This window comes from Leptonychotes weddellii, chromosome 5 (assembly GCF_054177405.1).
Source record: "Leptonychotes weddellii isolate Sample4059 chromosome 5, ASM5417740v2, whole genome shotgun sequence".
Lineage (NCBI taxonomy): Eukaryota > Metazoa > Chordata > Mammalia > Carnivora > Phocidae > Leptonychotes > Leptonychotes weddellii.
In genome coordinates, this window is record NC_138373.1 from 135,639,747 (window position 1) to 135,659,559 (window position 19,813).

Sequence of the window (19,813 nt, forward strand, 5' to 3'; positions counted from 1 at the left end):
CATCCAGTTGGATTCTGCACCAATCTCTGGCTTTATAGTTACAACACTACAGGTATGCTAATAACACTTATTCTGATACGGTGCCACTTATCTCCCTTTTGCTCCTCCAGATCCACTCTTTACTTTGTCCACCCTGCTCTCTGCCCAGGAAGTTGATCTGAATGTACCACCCTGTGCGGAGGGGGTTCCTTGCCCTCTGGTTTGAGGAAAGATGGGAAGGTCAGAGTAATTATTAACCTGGGTTAGTCTTGGCAAGGCCACCTTAGGCTGACTATGCCCTTCAACAAAAGGTTACTGCTCCTCTCAAGGTAGCCAGCTATAAGATTGTCTCCTTCTGGGGTCCAGTAACTGCTCCCTCTCTTTGTTCCTTCTGGTCTGGAAGGAACAGCCAGTGCCACTAAGCCTGGGTTATACTCCTCCTCTTCCTTGGAATTCCACTCACACTTCTGTAAAGAATCCCTCTGTAAATAAACTCTTCTGGAATTACACCAGTTTGAGTATATCATCTGTTTTCTGCTATGACCCTAAGTGATATACCAACTTAAAGCTAGAAATTATTATTGTCCATTTTAGACTATATTTTTCATTTTTAATTACATTCATTAGATTATTTCTGACAGTCAGAAGAGAAGGATTATATTTTAATGCCTAAGAAATAAGTAATCTCCTTGGGCAAGATATTCATAAAAATTCATTATACAAATATTTACTAAGCACCTACAAGGTATAATTATTGCTAGCATTGATTGAGTGCTTATTACATTTGCTAAGCATTTTACTTACCTTCTTTTATTTAATCCACTCAACAGTTCTATAAAGTAGGGAAGATCATTCTTGTACCCCTTTTATAAAAAATAAACTAAGACTCAAAAATGTTAAGAAAAGCCTCTGCCTTCAGCTCAGATCATGATCCCAGGGTCCTGGGATCAAGTCCTGCATCAAGCTCCTTCCTCAGCGGGTAGCCTGCTTCTCCCTCTGCCACTCCCCCTGCTTGTGTTCGCTCTCTTGCTGTCTCTCTCTATCTCTCTGACAAATAAATAAATAAAATCTTTCAAAAAAACCTGACACTATTTAGGCTATTCACAGGAAAGATGTTCATGATATATTTTTTAAGTTATTCATATATTATACATATATATATAGTTTTTTAAAAAAATCTATATGTGCAAGTGTATGTGTATTTATTTATATATGCATATTTATAGGAATAAAAGAAAACCTAAATATGTGTTTGTGTGAAAGAGAGGGAGATTGAAGGAGAACCAGGCCATCTGGTTCGTATCTCAGCTCCACCATTTACTGGCATAGGATTTTAAAACAGTACACATAATGTGTCCAATAAATGTTAGCTATTATAATATGGACATAAGAAGAGATGAAAAGTGACAGATTATACACCCAAGCGTTAGCAGTGATTATCTATTGGGTTTTGTTTTTCAACATCTGTATTAGTATTTTTTTTTAGTATACATTTTCTATTTGGAAATGAGCATTGCACAGGTTAAGCTCAGGGGTGCTGAGTAGTTCCCAGACTCAAGTCACAGTTCTACCATTCGTACCTTGCATGACTTTGAACAAGTTATTTTCCTTCTCTGTGTTTCTGGAACTTCATTTGTATAATGACAGTCACAATAATTATACCCACCTCCTAGGACTCTCAGAAGGAATAGAAAAAAAACATTTAAAGTGTTTGAAGAATAATGTCTGACACATAGTAAGTACTCAAAACTGTAGCCAATTTTATGTAATAAAAAATAAATAAAAGTTTTTAGAAACATTATCCCTAATGGCTTGGTAGTTATTGCCCTGGAGTCTTTGATCTCTGATTTATATAAAAAGTGACTTTATTTTGTGAAGTTAGGGAAGATAAAAGGCATTTATCGGCAGAAGCCATTTGAAGCCAACTCCAAAGTTTTACAATTTTGTCTGTTTCATCATTTTACTAGCATGAATTTAAACTGCTTTTAGGTAAGCCAATGTAAGTTGTCACTGGTGTTTCCAGTTTGTATTTTGGGGAATTATAGTTTTAAACTTGCGGGTATCAAACTACTTTACAACATGCCTCTCTTAGCTACTCTCACACCACAGTCTCTTGGTTTTCATACTGCCTGTCTCCTTGCCACCTCCGAGAGGTCCTTGCTGGGTCTTTGCCCTCCTCCACGTGACCTCTAAATGTTGGAATTCCCTGGGCCCACATCCTAGGGCCTTTTTCTTTTTCTTTTTTTCTGCATTCTCTCCCTACATGCACTCAACATTCTCCTGGCTTCAAATCTACATCTACCTTAAACTCTTCTTCAGACACATCTATCTAACCACGTGTCTCATTTTATATTTCTATTATATCTCTATTTATGTCTCAGAGATATCTCAAACTCAACAACGCTCAAATGGAATTACTCATTTCCACCCTCGTCAGACCCCCCAACCTGCTCCTCTTTCAGTCTCCCCTATCTCCTGAACCATACCACCTTCAAGCTAGTCATCAAAGCATCTCCTGAGGTGTCTTTCCTCTCCCTCAGCTCCCACATCTAATCAATCCATCAGTAGGTTCAGTCCTCATTTCTACTTCCAACATATATCTGGACACTGCCCTTCTCTTCATCTCATGGTTGCCATCATCTATCATGTCACCATTCCTCACAAGTAGAGCCAGAGTAATCTTTTAAAAACATAAATCATGGGGCATCTGGGTGGCTCAGTTGGTTAAGCGTCTGCCTTTGGCTCAGGTCATGATCTTGGGGTCCTGGGATGGAGCCCATGTCGGGCTCCCTGCTCAGCAGGGAGTCTGCTTCTCCCTCTCCCCCTGCCCCTCCCCCTGGCTCGTGCTCTCTCTCTCAAATAAATAAATAAAATCTTTTTAAAAAATTTAAAAATAAAAACATAAATCATATCATGTCTCTCTTTTGGTGTTAGAACCCTTCAGTGACTCCCTTACTGCATTGAACATAATATCTATGCATATGGCCTCTGTCCTGATTCCATGTGCTCTCTACCAACGCCTGCAAAGCCCAACATGACCTGGCTCTTATTCACCTCATCTCCTGCCACTCTCCTCCACACCATAGTCCAGCAGAGGGTAAGCTACTTCTACCCCCTTTAGACTTTTAAGTAGTTCCCTTAGAGTAGAGCTGTCTCTACTCTTTTTCCCATGCACATGGTTGGTTTCTTTTCTGGTCTCAGCTTTGTCATTTTTTCCTGGCCCCACGAAGTGAGTCTCCCTGTTGGTCAGTGGTCCCCACGCAACTCACAGCCATCAAGATGGGTCCTCTGGAGTCATCCTTGATCCATCCGTCTTCTGCATTGCATAGTGAATGCTTAACAAGTCCAGTTGATTGTTCATTCAAATCTGTTTCTCCTCTCTGTCTCTTCCTACAACATAGTTCAGAAAGACATTACAAGACAGCTTTGAAGGATGGGCAAGATTAGAAAGGACAGACATGGGTCCTCAGTGTGGGCTTCTACAGGAGCAAAGATTAGTAGCAGAACAAACTTGGTATTATGTAAAAATAAGGAAAGACACCAAAACAGCCCACATTTATTTTTCTTTATTGTGAACTTATATTATGTTCACTTATTTTCAATATTAACTACTCAGGACTATGGCCTTAAGTTTTTGTTTTTGTTTTTTAAGTAGGCTTAAAACGTGGAGCCCAAAACAAGGCTTGAACTCACAACCCTGAGATCAAGACCTGAGCTGAGATCAAGAGTCAGACACTTAACCAACTGAGCCATCCAGGCACTCATATCATATGGCTCTTGACTTTTGAGGAGTTTATTGTCCCCCTTGAATACACGATAAAAGTTATAAATTCTTTTCAGAAAAATGTAGATATATACAAAATTTTGCAAATCATTTGGGAAAGGAATTCCCAGGCTAAACTGCTGCTTCAGCAGTCAATCATCTACTGCTTTGGATATCTGCAGTGTTATTGTTTCATTCATTCAACAAATATTGGAGGCTTACAATGGGGCCAAATGCAGTTCTACATGTTGGGTTTATATAGAGTATAAAACATGATAGATACTTGTTCCTGCCTTCATGGAGCTTGAATTCTAGCATAAGAGACAGACATTAAACAAGGAAACAAATGATAACAGAATGTTATATAATGGTAAATGTTATGAAGAATAATAAAGGAGAGCAATGGGATAAGGGCAGATGAAGCTCTTTTCTTGATATGGTCTTCTCCGAGATGATATTTGAGCAAGACCTGTATAAAATAAGGCAGTAGTCATGAGAAGAGGTGAGAGAAAAGCATTGCTGGCAATGAGAACAGGAAGTGCAAAGGCCCGGGGGCCTCCTCGCCTCACAAAAATATAAGGCAAGGTCCAGGATTCTGCACATTTTCTTCCTTCCATAATGAATAGCCAGCACAATTCTCAGAACAGTTTTGGGCTTTCAGGTGGAAGGGCCTCCCCACTTCCCTACGTCAAACGTCAAATCCAACCCCATCGGCCTTCAGTGCTTCTCTGAAATTACTTCTTCCCCCCAGGAAACCTTAGCTTACTCAACAAGAATCGATCTCAAACGCCTCTAATTATTTGTACAAAGTTTTTAAAAAGATAGTGCTTGCTACTTTCTAAGGATGTGTGCACGGGTCAGTGATTTTGTTTTTTGGGGAGAGGGGGGTTCATGAGCTCAAGTTGAGGCAAACAGCTTCAGCTAAACACGGGAACAAGTTCAATAGATCTGGCTCTCAGCCCACCCGGAGCTCTTCCCGCGGAGACTACATTTCCCAGAGTGCCCCGCGGACCAGGGAGGTGCGTGAAGCGGTGTCTTCTAGGACCCGGATTGAGGTAAAATGGCGGGCTCGCGGTGAACGGCTGTCAGGTAACTGCTACCCTCTCTTCCTCTGGTTAAGGAGTTTCTAAAAGCTAGGCAGGTCCAGAAGCCTTATGGGGAGATGTCGATGTGTTCTACCTATCGTTCGCGGCAGGGTAAAGCCCCTGGTGTCACCATTCTCAATCCGTCCTGCAGAAGGGTTGGCATATGGCCGTGCCCTTCCTGTGGGCTCCCCTCGTGCCTCGGCGGATCGCTCGGGGACCCCTCCAGTCCAAGTCTTTCGATTTTGTTCTTGGGTGCTAGTCCCGATGCTTCTCTTAGCATGTTCCTCAAACCGCGAGTCCTTCGAAGCTCTCCGGAGTTTTTCCTTCGGGGTTGAATTCTGGGCCAAGGAATTTACTGTCTGAATTTCTCTCCCTGGAGTGAGTGATCTGACTTTCCAGTTGCCCTGATTGAGGGGATCTAATGTCCCCCCAGATACTTTGTTTTTTGGTTCGTAGTCAGAAGACATGGGTTTGCGTCCAACCCATGCCACCTATAAAGCAGCGGTATAGCGGGCAGGTAAATCGTTTGACCTCTCTGAACCTCAGGTTCTCAGTGTATAAAATGGAGACGCCTACTTCACAGACTTGTGAAAGAGCCTATAATGTATAGGGAAAGGGGGTTATAAACTGTAAAAAGCACACTGTATGAACTCAGGAAAGTAGTGCAAATGTACTGACGGTGCAGGGAATCACCCTGCGTAATTTAGTCTAGCAAGTAAGACTGTGAGGCCTATGTCCCAATTCCATTTTATCACTATTGGGGGAAGGGAACGAATAGTCATTGAGGCTAATTAAAAACAAGGGATGTAGCAATGGTTATAAGTCATTTACTGACAAAAGCCATGGAGGTTGTGGTTGTTTTCCCCATTTTACCGTGGAAGAAACAGAGGGTCGTTTAGTTAATGACTTGCCCAAAGTTTCCCAGTTTATAAGTGACTGGCTCTAAAGTTCTTGGAAGCAAATCATTTAAATTTTGTACTTTAGTTTTTTCATGAATGAAATAAAGATACCTGTCATGATTAATAGAGTAAAATGAAATGGTAGTGAAAGCATCTTGGAAAGTTAAAAACCTTGTACATATGTAAGAGGGTGAAATTTTACTTGGGACTTTAGAGTGTTTATATGTGTTCCTCTAAATCAGTATTTAATGGGTAAAGGATAGGCCTTGTTTAATATTTAATTTAATTAGAAACAATCCTACTTCAAGTGATGTAGTAAGATCATGTGTATGGCACCTGAGAGGCTGCACACAGACACATTAGCATTATGAAGGAGGATGCTTTGTGTAGCATGTGTGGGTGACTGTTTTCTAAGGGGAATTACACATTTGCTGAGTGCTCACTAAATGGAAAGAACTATACTAGGTGCTGAGAAGTGTGCATTTAAGAAAAATAGTAATGGACATAGTTCCAGGGCATTGGGTCTTATATTTTGGTGTTGTTCTTTGTCATATATTACATGGAAATGGAAAGTTGTTTAGAAGGTTTTCTTGTGACTGTAGTTCTAGCTAGCGATTCCTCTTGTTCTTGTAGCGTTCAATATATTGTATCACTTTAATTTATCATAGGCATTAATTTTTCTTTATCTTTTATGCAGGGATGAAAATAGGTATACCTGCAAGAAGATTTTAAAATCAGTTTCTCTTCAAATCATCTTCTTTCTCACCACCTAATGAGCATCTTGATTCACCATGGCGTTAGCAGCAGTAAAATGGGCGATATCAAACAGAGCTATCTGGAAACATTTATTTCCAATTCAAAGTGAGATTTTTTTCATGTTTAAAAAGAGATGTAAAATTTTTCATATATTATAGAAATCCATGTTCGCTGTAGAAGATTTAAAGTCTTTAGTTATTAGGCAAAAAAAGTGTTTAGTTATTGTATATGCCTCTTAATAGGAGTGTTTGCAATAATGGAAAAGGGGAGAAAGTCTAAATGGCTATCAGAAGGGGTGGATAAATTTTGGCACATCTTTATGAATATCAACAGCTGTTACCAATATGAAAAGATCTCTAAATAGAAGGGGGGAAAAGTATGTCACGGAACAGTATTGTATGATCCCATTTGTGCATTTAAAAGATGATCTACCGTATACCTGTATAGGTATATGCATAAATACAGAGTAAAAAATGTGGACCAGAAAGGTTATCTGTATAGACCACTAGTGGGATTTAGCAGAGGGCAAGTGAGGGATTGACAAAGAGGAACTTTCTCTGGTTTGAATCACTTATGGTCACTATGTTTTCACATATCACTTTTTTAGTAGTTCTTAAAATTAGCAAGTAAAAGGCAAATTTACAATTTCATCTTATAAAAATCATTGCTAATATTTAGGATTTCAGTATGTGTTTTCTGTGTACTTAGCCATTTAAAAATATGTATGTTTAATATAAAGATGCATTTTATATGTCATAGTATGTAAAATATTTATAATTTATATGGGCACCTGGCTGGGTCAGTTAGCAGAGCATGCAACTCTCAGTCTCAGGGTCATGAGTTCAAGCCCCATGTTGGGCATGACACCTAGTTTTAAAGAAAAGGAATTTATAATTTAATATATAATTTGTACCTTTCTTTTTAAAAGAAATGTGCATGGTCTAATATTTTCTTCAAAGCCTCTTGATACATGTTTGATAGTCAAAACATTGGCCCATATAAATAAATAGACTATTATTAAAATCTTATTTCCCAACCAGTCTTGCTTTCACTCTCCCTTTCCTCTGTGAACTCTCTTCTTCCATTTCTAAAGCAGATAATGGTTAGAGTGTAATAATCAGTTTGCTTTTTCTTCTTTACCTATGCAAGCCAACTTTTTTACACATCTCTGGCTGACCTTAATCTCTTCCTTCATGTTTTCTATTTATTGCCATTTGTAATTGAATGTTTGTTTATTGAGTTAGGGGAAAAGAGTTGAAAACTAAGGTAAAAAGTAGATTTAATCAAGTAAATTAGGAGGAGATTGTTAAGAGACTTTAGATATAAACTAAAATCAGGGGGTCCCTGGGTGGCTTAGTTGGTTAAGTGTCCAACTTTTTTTTTTTTTTTTTAGATTTTACTGATTTATTTGAGAGAGAAAGCGAGAGACAGAGCACAAGTGGAGGGGGAGGGGCAGAGGGAGAGGGAGAAGCAGACTCCCCACTGAGTAGGGAGCCCAATAGTGGGCTCGACGCTGGGATCATGACCTGAGCTGAAGGCAGACACTTAACTGACTGAGCCCCCCAGGCGCCCCTCGTCCAACTCTTGATTTTGGCTCAGGTCATGATCTCGGGATTGTGAGAGCAAGTCCTGCATTGGGCTCTGTGCTGAGTGTGGAGCCTACTTTAGATTCTCTTTCTCCCTCTCCCCCTCCTTTCTCTCTCTCTCTCATCCCTCCCTTAAAAAGAATAAAAATCAATGAGAACAAAACAAAACAGTAGTCGGTTCTTGATCACTTAGGAGCATTTTTGTTGTTGAGAATTGGGAGAGAGACTTCTGCTTGCTTAAACCTTTGCCCTGACTAGAACCCAGCCTCAAGGCTGATGGTAAATCAGACCTAATCATTTTTTCCTAGTCCATTTCCTGAAACAGCAATTAGCCCTCACTGAGGTTAATCTGAAAACCAGTTAATCTGCCCCTGGATAAGTGAAAATTATCTATGTATACTTTACCTACTAGATTATAAATTTGTAGTGTCTAATTTATTTTGGTTTCCTTAGTACCTCTCATACCTGGTAGGTGATAAATATTTGTGAGCTGATTTGAATGGACTGGAGTTGTCAAAATATCTAGTTAACTAAGAATTAATTTAAGTTACCCCAGAAAATTATTTCATTATTACTCAGTCATCCTAATATTCAGTGACTGCCTAACTTCTTGCATCCTGAAGCCCCTTATTCTCCACAAGTCCTATAATTACTATTATTGAAGGTAAAGTATTATTACTATTATTGATATCTTATATGAAAAGGAAGAACATTAAGATTAGAGGCAAAGCAAAACCATGATTAAGGGAGAAAGTTCAGTGAGCAGAAATAAAAAGGCCTCCCATTTGCCAAAAGGAACATTTAAAACCTTCCAAAATATACAATCAACAATGGGAATGTAGAATATTTTAAGGGTTTTTAAGCATACTAAGTCATTGATCTTTACAACTTTGAATTTTACAGCTTTGAATAATACTACATGGTAGGTGTTCTATGAAGATGAAGGAACTTGAGTTCTCTGACCCCTCAGAAACTTACCCACGGTTGTATATCAGATAGATGAGAGCTGTGATCGAGACTTGGGTCTTCCCATCTTATTTAGTCTAAAACACTTTCTACTGTATCTTCTTTCCTGTAGTAACTTAAAATATTGAGCATTTAAAGGTTAAGTGGGACTGTCAGTTTTTATAGATCTTACCAAAAAGCAGTTAAACATATGTATACATAACAAGAATAGCCTGTAAATTATGGAGAGCTGACTCATTGAAATTCTTTTTGGTAAATTGAGTTGATTGATGTTAACTTTGGCATTAATTCTTTTTTTTTAAAGGTTTATTTATTTGAGAGCGAGAGAACATGCGCTCGTGTGCAGGGTGTGGGGAGGGGCAGAGGGAGAGAGAGAGAGAATCCCAAGCAGACCACTGAGCACAGAGCCTGATGCGGGGCTCAATCTCAGGACCCTGGAGATCATGACCTGAGCTGAAATCAAGAGTCAGACGCTTAACCGTCTGAGTCACCTAGGCGCCCCAATTCTAATTATATATTTAAAACCTCTGATATTTACCATATTTAGAGTTTTTCTCTCGATAAAGTGTCAGATGAATATCTCTAATTATGTACTAACTGTGAAGAAGTTAGCATTTTAGACACAGTTCAGCAGTCACTTCTCTGTTAGTAGCCACTGGAGGGGACAGAGTCATGATTGAGGTGTGGTTCCTGGCCTTAAGGAACTTATCTACACTTGTAGGTGAAGCAGACATCTATGGAAATAAGAAATACCTGAATATGATATAAAATGTCATGTATGTCATGAGGGTACAAACAAATGTCTGTGTTTAAGTACAGGGTAGAAATTGAACAGTTTCTTGTTGAACTGAAATACTGTTGTCTTGAGTTTTCCCTCCTGCCTATTTTAAAAACATTTAATTCTGTCTGTCCTGCCTCTGCCACCCAGCCCAACCCTGTTTCTTTCAGTGAATGTGTATATCACCTAGCTGGTTTATATTCAGAGACTACAAACTTCTTTTAGTATTAATTCATATATAATTAAGAAGATTCCCGACAGTGTGAAGAAAATAAAATAAGTGTAAATGATGTTTATGTCATCCTCTGACTTGTCATGCTGAATGTTCCTTCATATTAGCACAGATAATCGAAAACCAAATCTTTTGAGAGATGAGGTTAAATTTCTAATTCTTTGTATTTTATAATCTTACATCAATAGAATTTTGGGATTGACATTTTGCTGAGCAATCTTTTATGATAGAAGTGAGTTTTGTTAAGGCACTTTTTATGCTTTGGAGTAAGAATTTATGTTTAGACCTCTATATGCAGCCCTTGGGGAAAGGAGGAATATACAAAGATGGAAAATATATCTTATTTACACATCTTTGATACATATAAATAACTGATGCAGAAAAAAAAAAAAAGACCACAAAGAAGATATAGCAATGTCAAGTGAAGCATAGGTTTTGGGACATGTACAATAGACCACTCCTTTCTCTGTGATGGGAATTGTGGGGCAGGGAGGAGAAAAAGGATTTCATGGAAGAGTAGCATTAGACTTTGAAGGATGAATGGTATTTGAACAAAATGGGGATTGCATTTCATACTGAGGAGCAAGAGGCTCAGATGAGAGAAGTTGATCCTTGGCTTTAGCCAGCATATAAAGTATTTCTCCCTTATCTGTGGAGGATACATTCCAAGACTCCCAGTGGATGCCTGACACTGTGGATAGTACTGAACCCTATATATACTATGCTTTTTCCTATACATACATACCTGTGATAAATTTACCAATTAGGCACAGTAGAGATTAACAACCATAATTAATAACAAAATAGGACAATTCTAATAAGGTACTGTAATAAAAATTATGTGAATGTGGTCTTTCTCTATTGTCCTGTACTTAACCTTCTTCTTATGATAATGTGAGATAAAATGTCTATGTGATGAGATGAAGCAAGGTGAACGACATAGCATTGTGATATAGCATTAGGCTACTCCTGACCTGACACTGTGTCAGGAGGAGGATCATCTGCTTCTGGACTGTGGTTGACCTTGGGTAACTGAAACTGCAAAAAACAAAAACATGGATGGGGGAGGACTACCCTATTCAGAACTGTTTTTAACTATACTGAGCTACATTTACATTTTTTCTTTGTATTTAAAGGAACACTGTTTCTCTGAACATAGGAGAAACAAAGTCATTATGGCTCTTGAATTTGCAGATATTCTAAAAAAGGAAAATATGCTTTGAAGTCTGAGCATTTTGATTAAGAAAAGTTAAATTTGAACAGTTTATTTTGTATTTCATCACTTAACATACTCCCTTTGTACCATGCACTTGGTCTCACAAAGTTTTTATTTATTTATTTATTTTTACAAGTTTTTAGAATACCTAAATCCTTCCTGTATTCCTCTGATCCTTAGCACTTGTAACTCCCTACAAGGAACATTGTACTCACCCCTGCCAACTCCTGCTTATCCCTCCATCCTTCAGAGCACCTTAGACATCATCTTCACTGGAAAGGCATTCTTAAAACTGCACAGTCCTATTTTGTAACCTGTGTGCCCTCTCCCAGTGCCTACCCATCCTAACAAGGCTTGTCATTTATATTGGAATTGTCTCTCACCAGACTTGTACCTTTTTTGAGAGCAGGGACTAGATCTTGTTGAATCCCCGATCTCTAGTACACCCCTGTTTCATAGTAAACAGTAAATATTGGTTGAATGAATGAAACTAGCTTTACATTTATGTGAGAACATATGCTCAAATGAACTAAATCCCTTTTACTGCTTGGGGTTTTTGCAGACGGAGCTTTATATTGTGTTTGTCATAAATCTACGTATTCTTCTCTACCAGATGACTATAATTGGTATGTATTTAAATTCAGTTGAAAAAATAACAGTCTGTTAGTTGTATCTGAAATGTTTTAATTTTATTTCTCATTTTGGTATTTTCTGCTTTCTTTTCTGATTATTCTTTAATTTTGTATTTAAAAATTATTTCAGCGGCCTTATTTACACAGTATCTGGGCTCATAAATGTTTTAAATAAAAATCATTATCATTGTGTTTCAGTGAATCCTTAATTTGTTGTAAGACAGACATGCTGTTAGAAATGCTATCTTTTGGGCGCCTGGGTGGCTCAGTCGGTTAAGCGGCTGCCTTCGGCTCAGGTCATGGTCCCAGGGTCCTGGGATCAAGCCCCACGTCCGGCTCCCTGCTCAGTGGAGAGCCTGCTTCTCCCTCTCTCTCTGCTTACTTGTGCTTTCTCTCTCTGTGTCAAATAAATAAATAAAATCTTAAAAAAAAAAAAAGAAAGAAAGAAATGCTATCTTTTATCCTAAAGCATTCTTTAGCTTTTTGGAAAAGTTAATTAGTTTTTTTAGTTTTTTCTCTTGGGGTTCATATCTATTAGCTTAAGCATTTATTTATCTTATCTTTTGGTTGATGTTGAATAACCCTAAATTACAAATAATTTAATTCAGTCACAATTTATTTGGTACTTCCTCAGTTCTTTTCTTAAGCTATGATGTTTTTATTGCAAATTTTGGTAAAAAAATATTTTTTTCCCTCTTGACACTAGTTTTAATTTGAATTTTAAGTGTATACTTAGTAAGTACTAAGATAGTGATGAAATTAGACTAGGTAATAGGTAACACTTTAAACCTGAAAAGATTGAATCTTATAAGTGTTGTGTATTATATAAAACTCCATTCTTCATCAAAAATCACTTGATAGATTAAATGTTCATTATAGCTGTATTATGCTATTTGATCTTAAAATCGTGGTGAAACAACCTAATACTGTATCTTACGTTAGCTAAAATACACTGTAGTGTTTAATTGCCAATCTAGTTCAAATCTGGTTAGTATTGAAACCCTAGAAACTTAAATTTGTAGGTATCTAGAGAACACATAAGGTTAATGAAAGCTGAAAGTTGTGCTCCTTAGAATGTATGTGGATTTGAGTATAATAGTTGATAGGATCTTTGAAAAATAGTCTTGGTCAGTTGGTACCTGGGTGAGATCCAGCCAGAATATTGCTGGAAAAAATATTTAGAGGAGTATTGCCCAAAATATGTTTTTCTGAGGGATATCAGTGGAGGGAAGGGATAGTATTCAGTAATTGCCAAATTTATTTGACTGCAGAACTCTTTTTACGGGAGACTTCTTACAGCTGTATTGTTCCGCGAAAGGCACTTGGAGAAGGCACTTGATCTAGAAAAGGGCTCAGCTGCAATCTTTATGATTGGAAATTCAGGTGATCCTTTGCCTGAAAGATTATGTACTTTGCTGATATTTAATTTTAATAATTTAACAAAGTAATATACTTCTTACAGCTTTTTGAAGGTAGTTTTTATTTTTTAAGATCTTATTTATTAGAGAGAGAGCACAAGCAGGGTCAGGGGCAGAGGGAAAGGGAGAAGCAGACTCCCATCTGAGCAGGGAGCCTGACAGGGAGCTCCGTCCCAGGACCCCGAGATCATGACCTGAGCTGAAGGCAGCCGCTTAACTGACTTAAGCCACCTAGGCACCCTGAGGGTAGTTTTTAGATAAGGAAAAAAGTTCTGATAATAGTGATGAGAAAACATGAAGATCTCTCCCAAAGATTTGGATAGTCTAAAAACAAATAGGTAAAAGAGTGGGTTATGCATTAATGGTTTGTTGTGGTAGTTAAGCTGACATATTTTGTGGGATGGTCTGAGTTGTCCCCTCTGATACAGGTACCAGGTCTGCCAGTCTAGTGCCATAGCATCTATTCTTCAGGGATTTATGGTTGGTTAATTAATTTTATCTCTAAGAAAATCATTCTGTCTTGAATACAGTATAACTCTGTTTCTGAAACATTCTTTTTTAGCAAAGTAGAGCTTGCTTTGACATCGGATGGCAGGACAATAGTATGCTACCACCCTTCTGTGGACATTCCATATGAACATACAAAAGTATGTATGAGAAAATCTCTTGTAATTTATAATTTGCTGTTAGAAATATTCACATTTCCTTACAGTATCCAAAGAGAATGGAATTGTTTGATTTCCTTTATTTGGTTTATATCTTTTTTTGGTTTTTATTTTACTATTTCAGTTTTTCTCATATCTTTTTCATCTTCTTTCTTTAAAGACTTTTTCAGTATACAGAGTGAACCATTTAAACACAATTACGGCATCAGTTTTCTGGTCTAAAATCTGGTAGGTGATTTTTGGCTAGTACAGATTTATAAAACACATTGTCCCATACTACCTTATATTGTAATCTAATAAATCATGAAAAACTTGTATTTTGGTATGCTGGTTTATACCCTTTATATTATATTGGTTCTGATAATCCGTTGCATGTTTGGTGAATTTTTTTTTCCAGCTTTTTCTAATGGGTCAACATGGGCATATATTTTAAGGACTAGTTTAATTTTTTCCATATTTCTTCAAAAGCCAAGCACTAGATAGAGGAAGTTTTGTTTTTGTCTTCAGTACGATTTATTTTAGCTTGACCCAAGTCTTTTTCTTATTTTATATTTGAAATGCTTCCTTCTATGTCTTTTAAGCCTTAGTTTACTATATTTAGTAGTGTTTGATTTGCTCTTTGAGGAGAAAAGAATTAGATAATTCAAATCGTCACATGATGCATCTAGTGGTACCTGTTTTTTAAAAATCATCATTAGGGTCAGAATAATGGTTGATTTGAGAAAATAGCTTAATTTTATTTTGCTAGTTTTTATTCCCTTTAACCTCACCGTTTTGTCTGCCTGCTTTGTATTCTAGCCACATATCATAGGCAATAATCCAGTACCTCTTTCATTTCATTTCTTGGGGCAGTGTGTAGAAAATAGGCATAAATCACTGACTTTTGGCTTGTAAACACTCCAGCTCTCGCTGTATTGTGCCCTGACCTCTCACTTCATCTTTTTCCCCTACCTCAGCCTCCACTCCCACTGCTGTATTCTAGAGATGTTCTAATCACAAATACCTGCTCCTCCTTCCTGCCAGTCTAGATTTCAAGAATTCCACTAGCTTCCTACCAGTTCCCCCAGTCTCCCAGCTCCAAGAGTTCTTCATCTCCTCATTGAGACCTACATCCATTGATCAAAGCACTTTTTCTTAGCCCTCATGCATCTCACACATTCTCACTTCTCTCCTTGCCTGGCATAGATTCCATGGTCCATCATTATAATCACTCCCTTGCATACATGTCCAACTCCCTGGTTCCTTTTTTTCTGTTGCACTCCCATTGTAGCTGTTGTCTCCTCTCCCACATCATCAGTATTCCTTTCTCCCTCTTTCTCTCCCTCCCTCTCTCTGTCTTTCTCTCTCTCTTGTCTAGAAGATCACTCTTATCACTTTACATGTAATCATTCCACTGCTCACCACACTGGCCTCCCTGCTGTTCTTCAGGTACATTAGGCAGGCTCCTACCTCTGGGCTTAATGTAGTACCCGTACTGCTGGGCTCCTTCCTATTGTCTTTTCTCAATGGCTTGTATCATTTCTGGCACAATAGATACTTTCTTGTATTTCTGTCTATCTCCCATCACTAAAATGTAACCTCCATGAGGACAGGGCTCTGTGTTGTTCTCTGGTATATCCTTAGCATCTGGAATAACACCTGTACTTGGTAAGTGAACACTAAATATGTGTTGATTAAATGAATAAATTTGTTCCTCTCTCTTCATGCTTACGGGTTTTCTGTTTTAGGGCTAAGAGACATTCACATGGGGAAGCATGGAATTTTTTTGTTTCTCAAGTAATAAATTATAGATTGGGCTGCACAATAAGAAACATTCTTGAAAACACGTTACTGTTAGAATTTAGAATACAGTATGTTCTTTTTGAATCTAGATTTACAAATCTCATGCAGATAGTACATGATAATAAATAAATACCCTCCAACATGACTTGAAGTTTAGTCTTGATTTTTTTTCTTTCCTCAAGGAGGTAGGGCTGCTGCAACTCCAGGGTGCCCTTTGATTCTCTAGGCCCTGGAAAGCAACTGCATACAAAGATCCTGGTCATATGTAGAAATACCTACTGAGACTGGCTTTAAGAAAATTAGGATGATTTGCATTATTGGTTTTCTGGTAATTTGAATTTAAAACATGTTGATTGTTTTCCACAGATCCAGATCTGTGAAGAAAGATCCTTCCTTCTTCTTTTGCCGAGTATATATTTTATTAAAAGTACTAATATTCTAAAAATGTTCTTCTAGAATTTAGGATTTCTAGTTTAGGAAAATAAAGATATTACACCAGGGGCAAAAAGAATGACTTGGAAATACTAAAATGTTAGCACTAGGCAATTCTTTTAGTGGCTGATTTGGTGGAAAATTTCAAAAGTCAAATTTTGAAAATTCTTAAGAGAAACAAGGAAAAGTCAGGATGACAGTTCTGAATGTTTTTTAAAGTTGACAGTTTTATTTTAGTTTTTCCTTTTTTGAAATAGTCATGTGTCCTTTCTTTGAAGTTTGATCAAGGAGATCAAATGCTACCTAAAAATCAATTCTGAATCAGCCAGAGGCTCTTGGTATAGACTTTGAAGAATCCATTAATTCCGATGTCTTTTATCTATGTGCCTGGAAAAGAAGTGTGTTTAATCATACAAAGCAGAGAGAATTTGTGATATATTAGAATTGAGCCTGCTTGGGAATAGGAAGAGAGACAATGGAACATTCATGAATACTTGGAAACAACTTAACTTTTGATAATGCTAAAAACATTTGATCTTTAGCAACAAGTATAGTCACCTAAAAGAGAGAAAACTATTATAGGTTCTAATCCTGTGTTTGCTAGACCTCTGAGGGTCTCATAGTAACTTGCAAAGACACTAATATTTCGCTTTACATACAAGTAATGATCTTTTAAAATTACTTTAAATGTCTAAGGAGGACTTTTTCTTTAAAGTAAATTCTCTCCTGTTTGAGGCCTTAAAGAAATCTTAGTAGCTGCCTACCAGTATTGAACTCTTAAGAGTACAAGGGACAGCTAAGCATACCATATATTATTATTTCATTTAATCCTCACCAAGCCCTTTTGGGTAGGTGTTATTTCTCTGACTTTACAGAAAGGGAAATTAAGAGCTTAAATAACTTGTCCAAGGTCACAGAGCTATTAAGTGGTAGAATTAGAAACGAAAGCTCAAGTTCTTAACCTCTTTATTATACTACCTGCTCATTCCCTCCCACACTAAGTGGTTCCTTATTTCTACTTATCTCAAATTGTTACAAGTCTTACTTTGCAGGTCTTTCATAATCTGATTTCTCAAGATCCATTTTTATTTTTTTAAAGATTTTATTTATTTGAGCGAGAGAGAGAGGAAGCGCATGAGCAGGGGGGAGGGGCAGAGGGAGAGAGAGAAGCAGACTCTCTGCTGAGCAGGAGATCCCAGGACTCTGGGATCATGCATGACCTGAGCCGAAGGCAGGTGCTTAATCAACTGAGCCACCCAGGTGCCCTCAAGATCCATTTTAAAGTTTATCTCTTTATTGTGTGTTCTTTCCTACTTTTAATATTTGTTATTCCTTGTAGAATGCATTCTGCCCTCTGTAACAAGGCTCTGACTTGGCTCCTATTTTACCTCTCACTAATATCTTTTTGTTACTTTGCATTTCTGTAGTATTGAGTCAGTTGTGCCACCTTCATGCGCTTAGATACTGCTTTTTAAAGAAGTCTTATTTTTTATGTACATATGCCTAACAAATATAATTATATGCTATAGCATTTAATACAATGGGAGAATGTAGTAGTTGTCATTAATAGTGTATGAATGTAAAGACATTTATGTTTGAATTATTTTCTTTCTGGTTAAAAATTCAGATTTTCATTGTATTGTAATACGTATATATGGTATTTGTAAAGTAAGACAGTGTTACCACCTTGTGTTACATACATCATCATGTAATATTTAAAATATACATGACTTGACTTTCCAAAACAGTGATTCTTAAAGGCTTTAATGAGTTAGTGTTACTGATGGGAATATGTTATATCACTCAAATGTGTTGGGGAGGAGATGAGATTTTTAGTAGTTGATGTCTTTAGGTGAAAAAGTACTCAAGTTATCATAAAGCATTATTTGATGACATTTTAGTCACCTAAAATGAACGCACTGAAATTTTTTTGTTTCCTTTGGATGTAAGAAATACCATTTTCATTGTATCTCACTTTAATGATAAGCAAGGTTAGAGATTGTAAACTTTTTTCCCCCCCTAAGATTTTATTTATTTATTCTTGAGAGACACAGAGCGAGAGGGAGAGAGAGAGAGGGGCAGAGGCAGAAGGAGAAGCAGGCTTCCCACGGAGCAGGGAGCCCAATGCAGGACTCAATCCCAGGACCCCGGGATCACGACCTGAGCCGAAGGCATACAGTTAACCAACTGAGCCAGCCAGGCACCCGAGACTGTAAACTTTCAAGTTAAAAAATAATGGGCACAATTTATAGTTTTGGGAAATAAAAATTAAAGTAATAAGTGCTTTATTATTGGGGGAACAATAACATTAAATAAGAACTTTATTATTGGAAAAGAAACCCAAAACTTGATATGAGAGAAAAAATATTTGACTTTTTTTTTTTGAGAGGGGGAGGAGAGAGAGGTATGGGAGGGGCAGAGGAAGAGGGAGAGAGAATCTTTTTTTTAAATTTATTTTTATTTAAATTTAATTACCATATAATGTATTACTGGTTTCAGAGGTAGAGGTCAGTGATTCATCAGTCTTATATAATACCCAGTGCTCATTACATCATGTGCCCTCCTTAATGTCCATCACCCACTTACCCCATCCCGCAACCCCTCTCCCCTCCAGCAACCCTTAGTTTGTTTCCTATGATTAAGAGTCTCTTATGGTTTGTCTCCCTCTCTGGTTTTGTCTTATTTTATTTTTTCCTCTTTTCCCCTATGATCCTCTGTTTTGTTTCTTTTTTTTTTTTTTAAAGATTTTATTTATTTATTTGACAGAGACAGAGAGAGCGAGAGCAGGAACACAAGCAGCGGGAGTGGGAGAGGGAGAAGCAGGCCTCCCCCCGAGGAGGGAGCCCGACGTGGGGCTCGATCCCAGGACCCTGGGATCATGACCTGAGCCAAAGGCAGACGCTTAACGACTGAGCCACCCAGGCGCCCTCTCTGTTTTGTTTCTTAAATTCCACATATCAGTGAGATCATATGATAATTATTTTTCTCTGATTGACATACTTGACTTAATACCCTCTAGTTCCATCCATGTCATGGCAGATGGCAAGATTTCATTTTTTTGATGGCTGAGTAATATTCCATTGTATATAAATACCACATCATCTTTATCCATTCATCTGTTGATGGATATCTGGGCTTTTTCCATAGTTTGGCTATTGTGGATATTGCTGCTATAAACATTGGGGTGTAGGTGCCCCTTCGGATCACTGCATTTGTATCTTTGGGATAAATACCCAGTAGTGCAATTGCTGGGTCGTAGGGTAGCTCTATTTTCAACTTTTTGAGGAACCTTCATACTGTTTTCCAGAGTGGCTTCACCAGCTTGCATTCCCACCAACAGTGTAAGAGGTAGGGAGAGAGAATCTTAAGCAGGCTCCACGCCCAGTGCAGAGCCTGACAAGAGGCTCGATCTCACAATCCTGAGATCATGACCTGAGCCAAGATCAAGAGTTGGATGCTTAACCAACCGAGGTGCCCCTATTTCTGATTCTTTAATGAATAATGCAACTAAGTAAAATTCTGTTCTGAAAACTTACTTACCTACCTTGAGGTACTATAATGAATTCCGGAGTGTGTTAATTGTTGTATTGTAAACTCAGTCACATGCTGGCTAACATTCCTATA

At 37.7% G+C, this 19,813-nt stretch overlaps 1 protein-coding gene across 8 annotated transcripts in view; it reads left to right on the plus strand.

The window, feature by feature from the left end:
• Window positions 1-4,763: 4,763 nt before the first annotated feature.
• Window positions 4,764-19,813, plus strand: part of MRPL42 (mitochondrial ribosomal protein L42) — a 69,517-nt gene continuing 54,467 nt past the window's right edge. For 6 of the 8 annotated variants that reach the window (XR_014145844.1, XR_014145842.1, XM_081822195.1 and 3 more), the window contains exons 1-4: window positions 4,764-4,831; window positions 6,424-6,587; window positions 11,823-11,886; window positions 13,873-13,957. Coding sequence is in view for 4 of the 8 variants with exons in the window: in XM_081822195.1 (XP_081678321.1) it covers window positions 6,518-6,587; window positions 11,823-11,886; window positions 13,873-13,957 (219 nt within the window). In the remaining 4 variants the exon portion in view is untranslated. Of the gene's footprint in view, window positions 4,832-4,860; window positions 5,059-6,423; window positions 6,588-11,822; window positions 11,887-13,872; window positions 13,958-19,813 lie in introns of those variants that run through there. The other 2 variants (XR_014145845.1, XR_014145846.1) reach the window with 2 other exon arrangements.